The sequence below is a fragment of the Chenopodium quinoa genome, unplaced genomic scaffold (assembly GCF_001683475.1).
Source record: "Chenopodium quinoa cultivar QQ74 unplaced genomic scaffold, ASM168347v1, whole genome shotgun sequence".
Taxonomy (NCBI): domain Eukaryota; kingdom Viridiplantae; phylum Streptophyta; class Magnoliopsida; order Caryophyllales; family Amaranthaceae; genus Chenopodium; species Chenopodium quinoa.
Window position 1 is genome coordinate 2,047,815 of NW_018745650.1, and position 18,372 is coordinate 2,066,186.

Consider the following 18,372-nt stretch of genomic DNA (forward strand, 5'->3'; position numbering starts at 1 on the left):
TTTGATTTATGTTCTCTTTCATATTAATAAATGTTCATTTAGAATTTAATACACGTCATTCAGATTTTATACCTTTTTTTCATTCTCATTTGAAATGTTTTGATTACATTATAGTGTGTTCATTTCTATATTCGTAATTGTTATTCATGCGTAAATGTTCAATTTTGAATCCTTAGATTTCATGTACTTTTGTTTGGAATGTGTTATGGTTGTTATTAAGTTGTTTTAAAAAAACATGATCTGTTATTGTATAGGATAATCAAGTAAGGAAGTCAAAGGCGACATATATATTGTGCTCAGATTAAATTTTTCATAGAAAACACACAAATATCATATGATTAGAAGTGCAACAAGGAGGATAAATCTATACACTTTAGTATACCAAATATGACAAAAAATGTTCATTTAACAAGACACATATGTACATTTAAGATTTAATGATTCACTTTCATGTTTATGAAACAATTATAGACATGTAATAGTATAAAAATGTGTTATTATTGTAATTAAATTAAATTATTTTATATTGGAAATTAGTTTTTTACAACGTTTTATTTATAAGATGTATATATTTGTATACATCTTACTATATTAGTTATGGAAATTCGATGATACAAAAATGAACATCTATTGAAACATGAATAAACAAAAATGAACATTTGATGATGCAATACTTCTTATAATAAAAATGATTTGAACGTTGTACTCCTTATAAATAAATTTGCTCTTATTTTTATTTATAGAAAATTCCAAAAATAAAATTTAGAAAATATATTAATTTGAACAAAAAACTCGTTATAAAAATGACCATCTAATAATATAAAAATGAACATTTACCAATACAGAAATGAACATGTTATAAAAATTTACAAAAAATTCATAAATGAGGGGGGGGGGGGGGCACGCGAATGATGGGGGGTGTAGGCAGTGTTCCCTACCCAGGGGTGTAGGTGAAAATTTGTATGGACATGAATGGGTTGGACTCCAAGCCACTAGCAATTTAGCGTCATTGGAGGCCGAGCGCCTTGTCAAGTTTCTCCTGCTAATTTGTAGTCCATGTTTTCAATACTTTGTATTATTGATCAACCCGTGAGGCGGCCTCGCTTGTTGTTTGATGGGTTAATTTGTAACTTCTAGTATAGGATTAATCTCACTCGTCTCATCCCACATTGTCAAGCTAGATGACCATTTTTACCCTCACCAAACTTTAACCCATAATGGATTAGAGGTGTCAAAAATAGACCCGATTAGATCTAACTCAAAAGAGATCCAACCCGACCTAACTTTCGATTCAAACCCAAACTAGGCCTGATTGAACTTGACCTAGTAACCCAAATTGACACCTCATAACCATTAGAGTTTAGGATAAGAATATAAAAAACTTTTAACGCTTCCATCCTTCTATGATCAAACCGAGTATGTGAATATACTTCCGCCATTGTAAATGTTGAATTTTCAAATTACATATTTTAAAATTATTATTATTATTATTATTATTATTATTATTATAGTTTGTAGACATGCAGAATAGAATAAGGGGAGTAACAGCTACTGAGCAACACCAATGGCCAAGGCAACATGTATCCACCAAAAGTTAAGCACTTGTTATATGTTTAGACCCTGGTGACAAAAGTCATAGAGGGATAATTTTAGAGAGAAAGGGAAGCACTGATTCTCATTGATTCAAAGTTCTGCACTTTACATTCTTCATTATATATACAAGACTAAACCAACGGGAAAATACTAAGGACAAAAGAACAATTAAAAAGGACAGTCAATCATTATAATGACAGACTGGTACACACTATCATAACAGGAAAAAAAAATAGGAAATAGGCACGCAGCCTCCTTTCATCACTCCCCCTCAAGCTTGGTGTGGATGTGAAGTAACTCCAAGCTTGTCTAGAAGGTATTGGTGTTGTTGTACTGGCAGGATCTTAGTCAGAATATCAGCTAGCTGCTCTGAGCTTGGAATATAAGCAGGTTTGATAGCACCATTTTGGACCTTTTCTCTCACGAAGTGTTGGTCAATTTCAACATGCTTGGTTTTCTCATGCATCACTGGGTTGGTAGCAATCAAGATAGCAGCTTTGTTATCATATTTCAAAGTTGTAGGACTAAGATTTTTAATGTCCAGATCCTTGAGCAGAAAAGTCAGCCATGTTACTTCACATATGGTGTGTGCCATTGCTCTGTACTCTACCTCAGCTGAGGATCTTGACACCACCTTTTGCTTCTTTGCTTTCCATGACACTAGAGAATCCCCTAAGAGAATGCAATAGCCCGTGGTGGATTTTCTTGTGACTGGACAACCTGTCAAGTCACTATCACAGAATGCAGTGAGTATGACTGCAGACTGACTGGCCAACAATATTCCCTTGCCAGGTAAGTTCAAGAGATATCTCAATGTTCTCTTGGCTGCTTGCAAGTGAGCAGTGGTGGGAGCTTGCATGAACTGAGCTAGGACTTGGACAGCAAAGCTATAATATCAGGCCTTGTGATCGTTAGATACAAGACCTTTCCAACCAACCTTTGATAGATTTCAGCACTAGGTAAAGGATCAGTGAGTTTGATGTGCGTGTCCATGGGAACTTTGAGAGGCCTTGCTTTTGTTAGCCCAAACTCACTGATCACGTCAAGAGCATATTTTCTTTGAGATATGAAAATCCCCGAGTTTGATTGGTCGATCTCCAAACCAAGGAAGTACCTGAGTTTCTCCAAATCCTTCATTTTGAATTTCTGAGAGAGAAGAGATTTCAGATTGTCTATCTCTTGCTGATTGTTTCCCGCAATTAGCAGATCATCAACATATATGAGTACAACAACAAAGCAGCTTCCTGAGTGTCTAGTAAAGAGGGAATAATCAGCTTTGGATTGAATGTAGGCAAAGGATTTCAGAGCCTCCGTCATCTTAGCAAACCATTGGCGTGGTGATTGTTTGAGTCCATACAAGGACGTTTTAAGTTAAGTACTCGATTTTCTAGAAACTCCCCTGGTCTGGACTAATTGGCATGCCTGGTCCCACATAACCTTTGGGAATTTTCATGTAGACATCTTCGAGTAAGACTCCATGAATGACTCTGCATGAGGTGTCTCTAGACTCATTATCGTGCTCCATTGACTCACCTTGACTCTCATAAGTTTGCTCAGGTTTTGACTCAGACATGGAATCATAGTTTTCTGAAGAATAGTAAGGTGCATTTTGTTGTGGAGCCGGATCACCAAATTTATGGTAAGGTGGAGGATAAGTAGCATATTGAGGGTTAAGATAAATAAATTCTTTGTGAGTAATGTAACGGTATAAGTATCTCTAATGTTCTCCCCATTGACCATTAAAGTCCTTATACTTTGTATAGTTAGCAACACCATTAGGCAAATGAAAATCACGAAAGCGACTCTTAATAGCCTCATAGGGAGGATAGTTAGGCAAATAATGAACAATCGTGGCAGAGACATAGTCAGGTTGGTCAAGATGGCGCTCTCCAAACACATCAGATCTATAAGAATAGTAAAAACGAATCATGCGAATATAATCCCACACATGCTCATAGTCTTTCTTTGCTAAAGTGCCCATGCCACTGAATCTACTAGGTAAATCAAACATCCTGCAAGGCATTTTGGGTCATGACTCGATAAAGAAAATTCTTTTTCAACTCAAATATACAGTTTCTTGCAAAAATTTAAGTTTGGTGTTCAATCATACAATTTATATTAATCCACATAAACACGCTTTCACTTAAATACATATCATCATCCAACATGCTTGAACACCTTGCATAAAAAAATTATGCACATGGGAAGACATACAATTCTAGCCTATATGCCCTGTCTTTCCTACCCAATCTCACCACATGCTTTCAAAAGCGATTAACACATAGTTACATATCTTAATTCCTTCGAATACCTACACACCTAATAATTTTTTTTTAAATTGAAATTTATTTTCGACAATTAGTCGCCCGAAATAATTAAAAAGAATCGGACCCCTTTATTAAAAAAAAAATTCGGCCCTTATTAATTTTTTAAAAAATTCGGACCAATCAAATAATAAAAAAAATATATAAAAAAAAAAATTCAGCCCTCTTAAAAAAAATAAATACGGACCTCTAAAAAAATATTTTCAAACTCAATTAAATAAGCACTTGGCCAAGCTTTAAAATATAGGTACCTATAAAAAACGATTTTGACTTTAGTGGTAATTAAAATCTAACCTGGCTCTAATACCACTTTGTAATACCCTGGAAATTTCCTCCTTTTAAGAATACTCTTCTACCCTAAGTAAAACTCATTTTAGGAAATATTCAAAATATTACCGCCACCGTAATAACGGCTAAGGCTATTTTTCAAAGTCACACAACGGAAGTCTAAAAATTAAAACCAACTTTCAAAATAAAACTTGAGTTCACAACCTCAAAACAGAAGTAAATTAAAACGTTCACAAATTGGAACCGATATAAACATGACCCTTTAAAAACCGACTTAAATAAAGCATAATAATATTAGTCCATAATCGATAAACCAATAATTCAAAATATAAAACTAAGAAAGCATAACAAGTAACTATCTGCACTCATTTCCTTCATGCTATTCATGCTTCAAGTACCTGTCATTTTCTCTTTATTTCAACCCCTCTACTCACCATATAAATGGGTCATAGTAGGGCCAATCCAAAGAAAAGCCAAACACAAACACAAAAGTACGAATCAGCAAAAGTTGAGTACATATGCACCACAGTAACATGAATATCCTAGCATCAATAAAATAATTAAAACATGCTTGCCATACAATCACAAGTCAACTTACCTTTGATTCATACTAGCAATATTAATTAATAAATAATAATTTTGGATTACGCATCAAACGGGTTTCCTTCCTTGAAAATATCCCATTTAAATATTGAGCTTCCAATTAAGGAGCTACCCCAATTGGCACCTACTATGTCACCTTGTGACGGAATTCCAGCGTATTAATAATAAAATATAGTACAATGTCCTGTACCCTTGTAGAAGCTATGGTTAAATATAAAAATCCATAATTCTCATATGTCATACTCCAGGTGTATACGTTCCAAGAGTTTTGGTGCGTATCCTCTTACACTTTACGTGATTTACAGATTTAACTTGTGATGACTCCAACCAATCAATCAAGAACAAACATAATAACAATCAAAATGTACTTCCATTTAATTCTTGAATTAATTAGTGAGCACATACTATTTATTTTAATTAAGGTTCCTTGCCTAGTTTTGTGTACAAAATTGCACGATTACTACCTTGGTGCATAAGATGCACTCTAAACTTCCTTGACTCAAACTCAACTTACATGAGTGAGTAAATAATTAAAATAATTTCTTGACTCAACACCAAATAATAAATGGGTGGGAAATAAAATCATGAATCATGCTCAATAATTCTAACTTTAGCTCCTTTAAACATACATAAGCCTTGCTTATTAAATTCATACTTTCTTGTTACTTGAAAATAAAACATACTTCCATGTTTCATGCACATTCAACTTGTATCATGCCTCAAATAACATATTCACATGCTTGCTTAATAATTCATGATCAACCATCATCAAATCCAAGCATATAATCAACCAAACATGCTACTAATTGATCACTTGAACACACTTTATATTCCGAGCATGATACTACGCATACACAATTAATCTCATGCGCATACGTACCTTGAATAGTGCCTAAAATCGGCCACACTCGCTAGAAATCACCTAGCTCCAAGCTTCCTACAAATAAAAATACATAACTATAATTAATCCACTATTCTCACAAATTTCCAGCAACTATATTACAATTTATACCTTACTAATTAACCCAATTTAAGGGTTTAAAAGCCATAAAACCTTTTCTTTAAGTGGGTATTTTAAATCCTTTTAAAAAGACTTAGTTTTCATGACTTAAATAAAATTCCAGCATACTAATTTACTATAAAACATCACTAATAGATTAGGAAATCATATTTAAATCATTAAACCTTTTTCCCTTTAATGGGTAATCAAACCCTAACACAATAATTAAAAAGTAGTGCATATAATTAAATTCCAGCATAAATTGAGGGCTTAAAACTCAATAGAAACATGTTTAAATCATTAATTTAACAACCATAACAACCTAGGATCAAACCCTAACCATATACATTAAATTCCCAAGTTTTAGGTTTTGTAAATTGGGGTTTTTGATTAAATTAAAACCTGAAAATTATAGAAATAAATTAACAACATCAAATACCCAAAATCATAATCAAAACATAATCAAAATCATGCTTTAAATTGATTAAAACAAGCTAGAATTAATTTAGGCAAAAGAAAGAGTTTTTTTTTTCTTAATACCGAACCGCAAGGGATAAGAGAGAACGGGTGGCGCACAGACACTGGTGGTGTGCCGATGCTACTACTGGCCGCTGATGGTCGGTGGTGGTGCCGGTGGCTGCCGGACGTGAGGGGAAGAGAAGAGAGAGAGACGTGGGAAAGAGGTGAAAAAGGAGAGAGAAAATAAGAGGAAATTTTTTTGGGGTTTTTGTGAAATCTGACAATATGATTTTTAGAGTGTAAAATTCTTGGGGTTTTAAGGTATTTATTTTCCCATTTTTAAAACAAAAACACTTATTTACCAAAACCGCCTTTACTAATCCTACTTCCCCTTAACTTCTCCCTTGAGGCCAACTTGTTGGGCTCTTAAGTGTTCTTAAATTCCCAACAAGTTGATCCAACAATTTAAATAATGTTGACCCAATTCAAAACACTTTTATTGCCTCAATTAATGACTCATATTATTTTATACACACTTATTTGATATTTATATAATTAATTCTTTAAAATAAAATGATTCATTTTTTATTTATAAATAAAATGACTAAAATAAATAATTTATACATATAAAAATATTATAAAATACAGAGTATTACAACAAAGGTTTCCAAAATAGGAAAAATTCATGGGAATAATCCCACCTTTGGGCCATTCTTTTTTAATATTCCCACCTTTGAGAAATTATTTAATAATCCGACCTTTACCCTCCATTCTTTTTTATTGGTCCCATTTGACCAGAAACCGGTTGAAGAGGTAATTTTTTTTTTTGGTTTAAAATACACGTGTCATTACATAATTGGTCAAAAAATAAAAAAAAAAAAATAAAAAAACCCAAACCCAATTCAGCCACCAGCCCACCAATATTGAACACCCTAGACCCTCCCTCGAAAACCCAGCCAACCCCTCCCCTAAACTACCAACGATTCCAGCCCATCATGACCAGTCCACCACCAGTTGCCGGAATTGGTACGGGGGAAGGGGAGGGAACTGGGATCGGGACGGAGAAGGCGTTTAGGGTTAAGGTTGGGTTTCCAGTTCACCACCAGTCCACCACCTCAGCCACCTTCACCCATACCCCATCCCGAGACCACCTACCAAACTACTATTGTCTTCACCAACTGAACCGAAACCACCACCCCATCACCCTACCTGAACTGCGACCTCAGCCACCTTCGCCCATACCTCCACCTTAGTTGAAATTGATCTTCTTTGATCAGGGAGGAGATCGTCGCGCACCGACGCCGGTGCCGGTGATGTGGTTGGGGGCTGGGTAGAGGGCTGGGTGGCCGGAGCCGCGGGAGAGAACGGGTTTAGGCAGCTGTCCGGATTCGGTGCTGGGTAAGGGGATGGGTGGTTTTTTTATTTTAATTATTTTTTCTTTTAAAAAATCTAACTTTTTATAAATAAAAAAAAAATTGACCAATCACAGGCCGCCACGTGTCATGTAACTTGTTATAACAGGCATGACCGGTTGGGACTAATAAAAAAGAACGGAGGGTAAAGGTCGGATTATTAAATAATTTCTCAAAGGTGGGATTATTAAAAAAGAATGGCCCAAAGGTGGGATAATTCCCATGAATTTTTCCTCCAAAATATTCAGAGATTGAGATTTTCCTTACAAAATGTAGATCCAAGTGTATCTACTGTAATCATCAACCACTGTTAAGAAGAATCTGAACTTTCCCTTGAAATTTCCTTTATAGGGTCCCCAAATATCAATGTGTATGATTTCAAAAGAACAACCAGCAATAGATTTACTCAACGTGAATGACAGTTTAACAACCGAGCCATGGGACAAGTTATGCAAGTGCAGTCATACGACCCTACATGATCAGCTTAAGCTGGAATCAGCTTACACTACAAGAAAACAGCTGGATTCCGACGGAATTTTTCCGTCGGTAACATAGCAAAATCCGTCGGAATCACCTCTTCCGACGGAATTCCGTCGGAATAGGTCTGTCGTAGCACCCCTTGTCGGAAATTCGACCTTTTCCGGTGGAAATTCCGTCGGAAGAGGTGTTTTCGACGGAATTTCCGACGGATCTAATTCTGTCAGCGCTATTTTTGACTTTAATTGAAGTCCGTCGCAATTTCCTGACGAAAATTTCCGTCGGAGGTGGATTAGTTTCCGATGGAATTTTCCGTCGAAAGAGGTATATTTTGACGGAATTTTCCGTCGGAAGAGGAATATTCTGACGGAAAATTCCGTCGGAAAGGTCATTAAAAAAAAAAAAACCAGCCCCCCACCCCACCCTGCCCAGACCACCCACACCACCACCAGACCACCCCACCCCCTGCCCCCCCTAACTACCCCCTACCCCACCCAAACCACCACCAGTCCACCCCCACCCCCCTGACTTCCCCCCTACCCCCCCACGCCACCACCAGCCTACCCCACCCCCTACCCACCCACGCCACTACCAGCCCACCCCACCCCCACTGACTACCCCCCTACCCACCCACAACCAACACTGCCCCGCCCCCTACCCACCCACAACCAACACTGCCCCCCTTACCCACCTGCCCCTAAACCGTACCACCATCCCACAACCACCACCCAAACCCGAAACTACCCCAAAAAATCCGAAACCACCCAAAAAAAACCCGAAACCACCCAGATCTACCACCCAAACCCACGCCATCAAACCCACGAAACCACCAAAAAAACCCACCACCTCCAAAAATCGCCACCCACCACCAACCCACACACCACACACGCACACACAACCACTTTACACCCAAAAAATAAAAAAAAACAAAGAAAAAAAATCGGAAATCGGAAAATTAAATAACAAAACATACCTTATTAATTGAAATGGGCTCGAATTTCACCACGAGAACGGTTTAACAAGGCCAAATTCGGCCATTAAAAGTCTAGATCTAGGCTTTTAATGGTCGAATTTGGCCTAAAAAACCACCAAGACGTTGCGCATAGTGGTGCTACGATGGTGTTGGTTGCGGCAAGGAGGGGAAAGCAAACACCTAGATGTCTTCGACGTTGGTGTGAGAAGGAGGGTGAGAAGTCAGAGAAGAAGGAGGTGAGAAAGAGGAAAGGAAGAGAGGAGAGAGAAGGAGAAGAGATTCAAAGAAAAACTTGGGGGAAGGAGAAGAGAAGAAGAGAGAGAAAGAGAGGGGAAAGAGGCGGAGAAAGAGGGTGAGAAAGAGGGGAAACCGGTTAGTCTTAGGGTTTTTTTTATATAAATAATTACTTTAATTCCGACGGAATATTCCGTCGGAATATTCCGACGGGTATTAATTCCGTCGGAAATATAATTATTCCGACGAAATACTCCGTCAGAAACTTCCGGCGGATTTTAATTCCGCCGGAAATGTAACTTTTCGAGGGAATATTCCGTCGTAAACTTTCGACGGATTTTTTTTCCGCGGGAAAAGTAATTTTCCGACGGAATATTCCGTTGGAAACCCTTATATTCCAACGGATTTTAATTCCGTCGGAAATTTCCGACGGAATAAAATTCCATCGGAACTTCTAAGGTTTCCGACGGAATTTAGTGTCCATTGGAAAGAGTCCGTCGGAAATAAGCCTATTTCTTGTAGTGTTAAGTTTGGGTGTGGGTGCATGCCCAAGCCTGTTATGCCACAAGGTGAAAGCTTCCACACTGGACACATTTCTACCAGTGGCTGCTTTATAAGCACTAAATGCAGTACACAAAGCATTCAAGTTCGTAGATTCAACTGGAATGTCCATCAAATAATACAAACCATTGTGAACCTTACCCACACCCTTGACCTTTTGATCACTATCACTCTTAATTACACGGAAACCCGAGTGAAATGTCACATTGCATCCGTTATCTTGTTCAGTTTATTCACTTACAAAAGATTGTATGTGAACGCAGGCACTCCGAGCACACTTTTCAATAACAGACCATTAGCAAAAGTTATACCCCCAATTCGAGATATTTTAGACACATCACCATTAGGTAGATTAATACTAGGCACACCATCAACTACAACAGAATTTTGCATAACATCAACATTGGTTGTCATGTGGTTAGAAGCACCTGAATCAACAATCCATATGTTCGGACCAAGAGAAGCATTAAAACAAGTTTCCATACCACCAAATATATGCTCTAACTTGTCATCAGTTTCAGACAAAACAGAGGATGAAGTAGAAGACATACCAGAGAATTTCTTCAAACATTGATCAAATTGAGAAGTTCTGAAAGTTACTGACCCAGTATCTGGGGAATCATCAGAGCCTTTCAGACCCATTGCAGCCACCTTGGTCTCAGTTTTGGGGTTGCCTTTCGCCCACTTTTATTTGGTTGACCCTGAGTTGCCATTAGTTTTCTGGATTTTGGATGCCACTTCGGATAACTTGTAACCTCAAAGAATTTATGGGTATAATGACCCTTTCCTCCACACACGTTACAAATTAACTCCGATGCTTTGCTGAACATGGTTGTCGTCTCTACCTCAGGCTTGATAGGTTTAAGGACCTTCCTCTGCAATTCCTCTTGTTGAATGGCTGAACAAGCCGTCTCAACACTCGGGAGCGGAATCATGAGCAGGAACTGACTTCTCCGGGGGCTATACTCTTCATTAAGGCCATTCAAGAACTAGAAGAGTCGACTCTCCTCCTGTTGTCTTTCCATTGCACGAAGAAATGCAGGAACGTCTGTAGCCGTTGTGGTTATTGCTGGCAGAGCACTCATTGATTCTAGCTCTTGCCACAGATCTCGCATATGTATATAGTATTCATGCACCGGAGCTCCATTTTGCCTCAACCCAATGAGGTCTCTGCTAATCTTGTATTTGCATGACCCATTCGTGAGCGAAAATTGCTTCTTAAGGTGCGACCAAATCATTCTTGATGTACTTAGGAAGAGTATCGAGCTTTTGATTGAATCCGACACCGAAGCATGAATCCACCCTATAACGGTGGCATTACAGATATCCCACAGTTCCGCCTTCACTGGGTCCTCTGCTGGATGCTGCACCGTCCTAGTCACAAATCCAAGCTTGCATTTTGAGGACAGAGCAATTTCCATCGATCTTTGCCAAGTTTGATAATTGCTAGATCCAGTGAGTTTGGAAACTGCAATGGTGTGAGTACCATTGGAAGGATGAAGATAGAGTGGATTTGTGAAGTCCAAAGGAGTGGTGATTACACCCTCTCCGGCCATTTTTGGATATCAGGGAAGAAGATTCAATAAATTAGGTCAAAATCAATTTGGGGGAAATTTCAAGTGAAAATTTGTGAAGCTGGTCTTCGAATATAGCAAAGGCTTTCTTTACTCTTTCATAAAAATAGCTCTCAATGCCTGATTGAAATGCAACCTGGCTCTGATACCATGATGACCAAAGTCATAGAGAGATAATTTTAGAGAGAAAGGGAAGCACTGATTCTCATTGATTCAAAGTTCTGCTCTTTACATTCTTCATTATATATACAAGACTCAACCAACAGGAAAATACTAAGGACAAAAGAACAATAAAAAAGGACAGTCAATCATTCTAATAATAGGCTGGTACACAATGTCATAACAGGACAAAAATAGGAAATAGGCAAGCAGCTTCCTTTCATCAGATCCAACTTGCAAAGTTTGGAGAAGAATTGAAAAAAGCACATTTACTATGATTTGGAATTTGTGTTGATCAAATTAACGAGATTGATAACCCATAATTACTCTTCAAGTTATGCTCTAATGGATAGTCAATTTCACTCCAAACTTCAATGATTAGAAATTTCATTCTTCATAAAATATTAAAGGTTGATTCACAAACACACACTTCAATGATAAATTCTTACAGTGATCACGCTGATCAATTCTTTGTAACACTTCAAATTGTACATTGTATAGATCTGTATTAGAAGAAACCTCTCAATGACTCTCAATCTCGAACGATTCAGTAGAATGGGAGGATCTAAAGCCGAACATCAAAAAACGAAGCTCCATTAAAAAATGTATAGAAGATAATCACATATCAGAAGACAACCGGCGTCAGCTTGCACCTAATGTTATCTTACCAAGAGAAGAGTACATTTATACATGGATAGTTTGAAGTTAATATATTGTATAACAAAAACATCAAGCTTTAGCACAAGAAACCGCACTAATTTTCCAGGGGAATCATGGTTAAAGCTCAAAGTACACTCGCGAGATTGATGAGTAAAGTCAAGCTGTTTCTTCTTGTATCTTTCGATTGCATGCTCGAACAGCATCTCCAACTGTCAGATGAATATTGTCTTGTCCAACAACATCTACAAATCCGGAATCATAGAGTTTTGTCATAACAACACACCCTGGATTTGCTAAATGAAGCTGTTGAAAAAAAAAACAGAGAAAATGTTAGGATTTCTATGATACTTTTAGTTCACAAGAGACTCCTACAAGTACTTGAACAATGTAAAAGAAAGCCTACCTAAAAACTCTTTGGCCTCTTCCTCTCTCCCTCTCTAAAAAAAAACCCTAAAATCTTTGGCAGCTGCAAGGGGCTACCATCATCATCTCTTTGATGATGGTAAGCCCCATTTCTTTCTTTATTTTTCCTTTGTTTTTTGTTTTTTAGTCATTAATAATTCTCCTTACTCTCTCTTTATGAGGGTTTTCATCCCAATTTTTAAGTTTGTTCTCTCCTTTTGTGAGAGTTTGGTGTTTGTCTTTCTTCTCTTCCCTTATGGAAGATTGAAATTTATTTTTAGGGTTTTATCTGAAAGATTGGATTCATGGGTTGTTATTCGTACAATTTTGTAATCGGCGTTGGAATTGAGGATGCGATCGACATTGTTAAGTAATGAATTTTCTTCCCAAAACTATGTCAAGATGATGGACTCCCTCACAAAAGGCTGCATAATTTAGCGAACAATCGGGGATTGTGCTTCATCGTCAGATCTAGATTCTCATCATCATAGTTTCTTTAAAGAGGATTTTTACTTGATTAATTTAGATTCTATTTTACTTTTCTATAATGCTTAATGTAGATGCCGTATGACTTTTAATTAATGATATTTTATCTTTCCCTTCACAAAAAAAAAAAAAAAAAAAAAAAAGTACTTGAACAATGTAGAGCATGGTTCTTACCTGTATTTCTCTCTTTTGAATACTCTTGTTCAAGTCTTCTAGAGCATGGATGCCGCTGGTGTCAATATCGATCACAGCTGCAAGAAAAGGGAATAAAAAAACGACGATTTAGAAGATGCTTGGTTTACTCTCGTGCATGTAAGCAGTCATAAGGAAAGAAAGATCCAAACATTTGAGAGATGACTTACGAGACATGTCAATAATCAGATGTTGAATTTTGGGAAGGTTACTTTCTCTGTTCAGCTCTTCTTCATCAGCTAGCCATCTCAGAGTCCTGAAAGAGAATAGCTTAGCTTGTTCAATGCATAATTCAACTCACGGAATTTCTTCCATGAAATTTTTACTTGAAATCATTTGAAGTATCAAAATTGTTTATAAATATGACTAATGGAATATGATGAGACAAATAAGTACCTGTCCTTGACGTAATTTGAGTTTGAAAAATAGATTGAAGAGTCGACTCTCACAATCAGAGCACCGGGGATGGTTGAAGCAGCTGGGTACTGCTGAATATTCCTGTAAAGTGTAGTTCCAGGAAGATTTCCAAGTAATGCTACCCTTGGCCTTGTTACTTGCAACAGAATCTTGGCAAAGGAAATGCAAACCTGATAAATCATGCAACAAAAAAATGGTCAAGGCAAGAGAAAATTATTAACAGCAACATCAGAATGAAATAAACTTGGAAGTGCAGAATTGTGTGGTTGTTACTATACCGCGATCAAGATGCCAATCTCAACAGATATAAAGATGACTCCGAAGAATGCTCCCATACAAGCAATGAAGTCGAACTTATCAATCTTCCATAAGAGAATTACAGCTCCAATATCAACAAGGTTAATCACTGCGGATATAATAATGGCAGCGAGAATTGCATTTGGAATGAACTTAAACAGAGGTGTGATGACCATCAAAGTCAAGAATACAATCATTGACATGACTATATTGGAGACTGCTGTTTGGCAACCAGCCATGAAGTTCACTGCAGAGCGAGAGAATGAACCTGCAAAACACACCAAAACCGTATACTATTAACACTCTTTAGGTTCGTTGTACTAATGTTTTACTCCCTATTTCCCACATTTTACTACCCATTTGTAATGGTCATAGAGATTACAATGTTGATTTTAAACTAAAATATGGGACGGAGGGAGTAATACTGAGATCCGAAAGCAATAATTTTTACCAGTAGCTACATAACAAGATGTCATTGAGCCAACAATGTTCATGCTTCCTAAGGCAAGCATTTCTTTGTTTCCATCAATAGAGTAATCTTTGATAGCTGCAAATGTTCTGCCAATTGCTACTGCTTCCTGCAACATCAAGTTAACAACACGATTTAAGTTTTCGTTGAGTTTGAATTTAAATTGAGGTATATAAGAGGTATCATACAATTTTCTTACCGTAAGTGCAATTATACCAGCAATGGCACCAATTTTGATTCCTTTCAATAGGTAAGGTCCAGTGAAAAAGATTTGGTCCGCAGAAGGCGGGTTGATTCCCTTCTTTATGTGTTTCACCTATAAACAACATTAAGTTAACGCAGGTCATTACTTGCACAAAAAAAAATGGGATTTCAGAGTAACATGATGATAATCTTCTTAGTACTTACAATTTGAACACCATGCTTATCAGCACGAGTAACAAACACGATCAGAGTCGACAGGATAACACAGGTGAGGGGAGCCATTGCAGGAACCCAAAACAGTTTCTTGTTTTTCTTTCCCTGTAAAAGATAAATACAATTCGAGTTTACAACCAAATTTCTGACATTGCCTAAAAACATAATTTGATTACTTCAGAACCATTCTTACAATATACTTGGCGACCAAGAGGAAAATCAAGAATGATACACCTATAGCTATTGTCTGCCAATTCCACTGTCAAAATATAAACAAAACCCGGCATCAGTAATCGAACCAAGAGATCATTTTAAACCAACAATCAGCAAGCGAGAGACAGTAAGGCCAGTAACATATTACATATACGAAGTATGTAAAATGTTTGGCATTGGAAAAGGTAGTGAAGAATAATACTTACTCCATGCTGCGCTTGGCTGAAAACCGATTCCAAAACTGAGATTATATCAGTCTCCTTTGTAAACTTCTTTATGCCAAGCAAGCCTTTGAGCTGCTGAAGACCAATAGTAATGGCTGCACCAGCCATAAATCCAACAGTCGCGGCATGGGAGAGGAAGTCAACTAAGAAGCCCAACCTAACAATCAAAGGCAAAAATGTTCATTAGATCATACACCTTGACCAAAATTAATCTAAATCATCAATCAACTTAAGCTAAAATAATAAAATTGCACTTTTTAAGGCCTTTTCCTCAAATATGTGCTTGCTTTTGAATCTTTATGTTATTCATTTCAAACAACATAAAGATTCAAAAGGATTTTATTATAAAATACCTATTTTTTTAACGGAGTTATGATAGTAAAAAAGGTAAAAGTACGACATGTGAATATATAATGTAAAAAGTCAAAGTAGAACTATTAAAAAATGAAGATTGTATTATTAAAAAAAAAATTAAAGATTGTAGTTGCACATACAGGTTGTATGACGTTTATAAAATAGAATATTTATATTATGCCACAAATAAAATATTTTATTCACTAATCTTAAACAAAAGTTAGTCATGTCAAAGTTAAGCTTAAGCTGTAACAAAGGAGGTCAAGAGAATTTTTTAAATTAAGGAAATAGAAGAGATGTTCTTGTACGTTACAGTAGTTTTCATTTTGTTTAATCAGGGAGTAGGAGAGTTTCAATAGAATTGTTAATGATAAACATTAAATATAATCTAATTAAACTACTGCAACACTAATGATGCACAAAGAAGACATATATTTCAATAAAGAAATCTACTTGTATTTTGCACCAAAAGGTAACTAATTGCACCAAGATTATTTCTGTGTTCATTTCAATAACCCTAAATGAGCGTAAAATTAGCCCTACAAGAACAAATGGGCAAACAGATGATTTAGTGACATACATACCTGAAGAAACCAAGTGCGGCTTGAGTGACACCAGCAAAAAACGTAGCTGTTAATGCAAGTCGAGTATATTCAACTGGATTAGTTTCAGGATCAATCACAGGACTAAGTAGAGTTCCGAGTAGGAGCGAGACGACCGCCACTGGACCGATAGCTATATCTCTTGAGCTTCCCATGAAAGCATATATAAGAGGTGGTACAAAGCTACTATCTGCAAGTGTAACAAAAATATATGCATATATGTAAGGTTCAAATGTCATAATAATTGCATCGTTTTCTTATTTGATTGATCTACAAGTGTGAAATAGTAGGAAGCAGACTCACATAATCCATATTCGGGTTTGAGATAAGCAAGCTTTGCATAGGCAATGTCCTGTTAGAATAAAAAAAATAAAAAAAATAAAAAAAAAATTAGTTAAACATTTGTACATAACACAATGCAATATAGCAAGGCCAATTTTATTTTTTGTAGCAATCACCTAGGGTTAGTGGTTGTAAGGGTCTCAAATTTATACACAATATCCTCTGTTCACCTATATAAACTTATTGATGTTAATTGTCTTTTGTTTTTAGAACTCTTAAGTATAATATGTAGACAATTATACCCTAAAAATAATAGTTTACATTTTTCATCATTAATGTTGTCAATATTTGAAAAGGTTCTCCAAATTTGGCTATTTATGACGCGCACACCCTAGTAAAGTAAAAAGTTATGGTGAGTAAAAATTAAGTGAATATATCGAATTCAATTTAATTTAAATTGTATTATAAATTTCAGTTTTATCAAAATTGGTACAAAAGGAGTGCACTCCCTTTTATCTACCACGTGTCTCTGAAATGTCAGAAACGGAGGTGCAACCGTGCATCATAGAATGTTAGTACTAAAAATAGACGTTACAATAGAAATTATTGTTACCTGTGGTATGCAAAGACTTGCGATGGTAATTCCAGCAATAACGTCACTTTTAAATTTGCCAAGGGTATACTGTCTTCCCCAGTCGAAAATGGGGAAAACAGCGCGTAAACCAAGGACGAATTTTTTCGAAGGCGGTTGATCCTTAAAACTCTTCAAAGGATCATCAGGAAAAAAAGTCTCCTTGAAGGTATGACCAAGTTCTTGCCATATAGTCTGTTTTACAGGCCTTCCAACGCTATGGAGTTGTGGCAACGACTCGGGTCGACGGCGAGATGAAGCTGCACTAGTAACAATGTTTTCGTCACCAATGCGACTCATAGTTGGTGATTGGAACCCTCTCTTTTAGTCGTCCCTCAAATTATTAGCTTAGCTAAAAAGGGTATGAGAAAAAAAGAGATGAAATTAATTAGATTGTTGTTTGTTTCATGAAATATTATAGATGTATTGTGACAAGTATATATAAGGCTGTTACGCAAGTGTTATGAATAAAATGAATGTGGATATTATATGATCTAGATTCAAAATGTGACCTGTACATTAACTATCATCAGAAGAAAATTAAAGATAAATCTTCACTGATTAATGAGAATAATAATATAATGAATGAGTACTGTGCATATAGTTGACTTTCTATATAAAGGTGTGATCTCGTTGACCTAGTATGGCTAAGAAGCAAGTTAGCATAGCCACGTCAGCAGGCAGATAAATTTGACGCTAGAACAGTGGAGTAGTAATTAATAATTACGACATCATTCATATGTATGAGAATTTCATCTCATCCACACATTAGTCAAAACTTTATGACCTCAGTTTCTTTTTATTTGCAAACATGAGTTTTTACGGTGTTTTAGGTAAAATTTGTTGATAAATATTAAATGAAGCGATGAGAAAAGAAATAAGACAAATGTCACCTTAATAAAGAAAAATAACAGTTGTTGCATTTTATGGCAGCTTCCTTTTATAGTGAATGTTGCATATAAAAAGAAACGGAGGTAGTAAATGATTTTTTTGGTTGTAGAGACGAAATTTAAATCTTATGTCTTGGAAAATTTGCCAATTGCAGCTATTTAAAAATAATTGTAAATTG

The 18,372-nt window shown here is 36.4% G+C and overlaps 3 protein-coding genes across 3 annotated transcripts; all 3 read right to left on the reverse strand.

Annotated features, from left to right (window-relative positions):
• Positions 1-1,864: 1,864 nt before the first annotated feature.
• Positions 1,865-2,910, reverse strand: LOC110716902 (uncharacterized mitochondrial protein AtMg00810-like). Its single transcript, XM_021895555.1, has 2 exons — positions 2,531-2,910; positions 1,865-2,480 (listed from the first exon to the last, which is right to left on the reverse strand). The coding sequence occupies exons 1-2, from the start codon at positions 2,908-2,910 to the stop codon at positions 1,865-1,867; spliced, it is 996 nt and encodes a 331-aa protein (XP_021751247.1).
• Positions 2,911-10,913: 8,003 nt separating this feature from the next.
• On the reverse strand, positions 10,914-11,480 carry LOC110716903. Its single transcript, XM_021895556.1, has one exon. It carries the CDS (start codon positions 11,478-11,480, stop codon positions 10,914-10,916), a length of 567 nt encoding a protein of 188 aa, XP_021751248.1.
• A 547-nt stretch (positions 11,481-12,027) lies between these two features.
• Positions 12,028-17,699, reverse strand: LOC110716940 (sulfate transporter 1.2-like). The gene is made up of 13 exons (XM_021895591.1): positions 17,286-17,699; positions 16,694-16,742; positions 16,373-16,580; positions 15,417-15,591; positions 15,191-15,256; positions 14,989-15,102; positions 14,780-14,896; positions 14,563-14,689; positions 14,093-14,379; positions 13,794-13,984; positions 13,568-13,653; positions 13,380-13,456; positions 12,028-12,620 (listed from the first exon to the last, which is right to left on the reverse strand). The coding sequence occupies exons 1-13, from the start codon at positions 17,601-17,603 to the stop codon at positions 12,474-12,476; spliced, it is 1,962 nt and encodes a 653-aa protein (XP_021751283.1). The 5' UTR covers positions 17,604-17,699; the 3' UTR covers positions 12,028-12,473.
• Positions 17,700-18,372: the final 673 nt, after the last annotated feature.

What these genes read in the sequence shown, in the direction of transcription:
- LOC110716903 (XM_021895556.1), bottom strand. Translation starts at nt 11,480, where the DNA reads ATGGCCGGAGAGGGTGTAATCACCACTCCTTTGGACTTCACAAATCCA.
- LOC110716940 (XM_021895591.1), bottom strand. Translation starts at nt 17,603, where the DNA reads ATGAGTCGCATTGGTGACGAAAACATTGTTACTAGTGCAGCTTCATCT. An exon ending in TCTTGGTCGCCAAGTATATT is followed by an intron (nt 15,103 to 15,190) that starts GTAAGAATGGTT and finishes TATCTTTTACAG; the next exon opens with GGAAAGAAAAACAAGAAACT. An exon ending in TCTGATTATTGACATGTCTC is followed by an intron (nt 13,457 to 13,567) that starts GTAAGTCATCTC and finishes CTTTTCTTGCAG; the next exon opens with CTGTGATCGATATTGACACC.
- LOC110716902 (XM_021895555.1), bottom strand. Translation starts at nt 2,910, where the DNA reads ATGACGGAGGCTCTGAAATCCTTTGCCTACATTCAATCCAAAGCTGAT. An exon ending in AGTGCTGAAATCTATCAAAG is followed by an intron (nt 2,481 to 2,530) that starts GTTGGTTGGAAA and finishes CTGATATTATAG; the next exon opens with CTTTGCTGTCCAAGTCCTAG.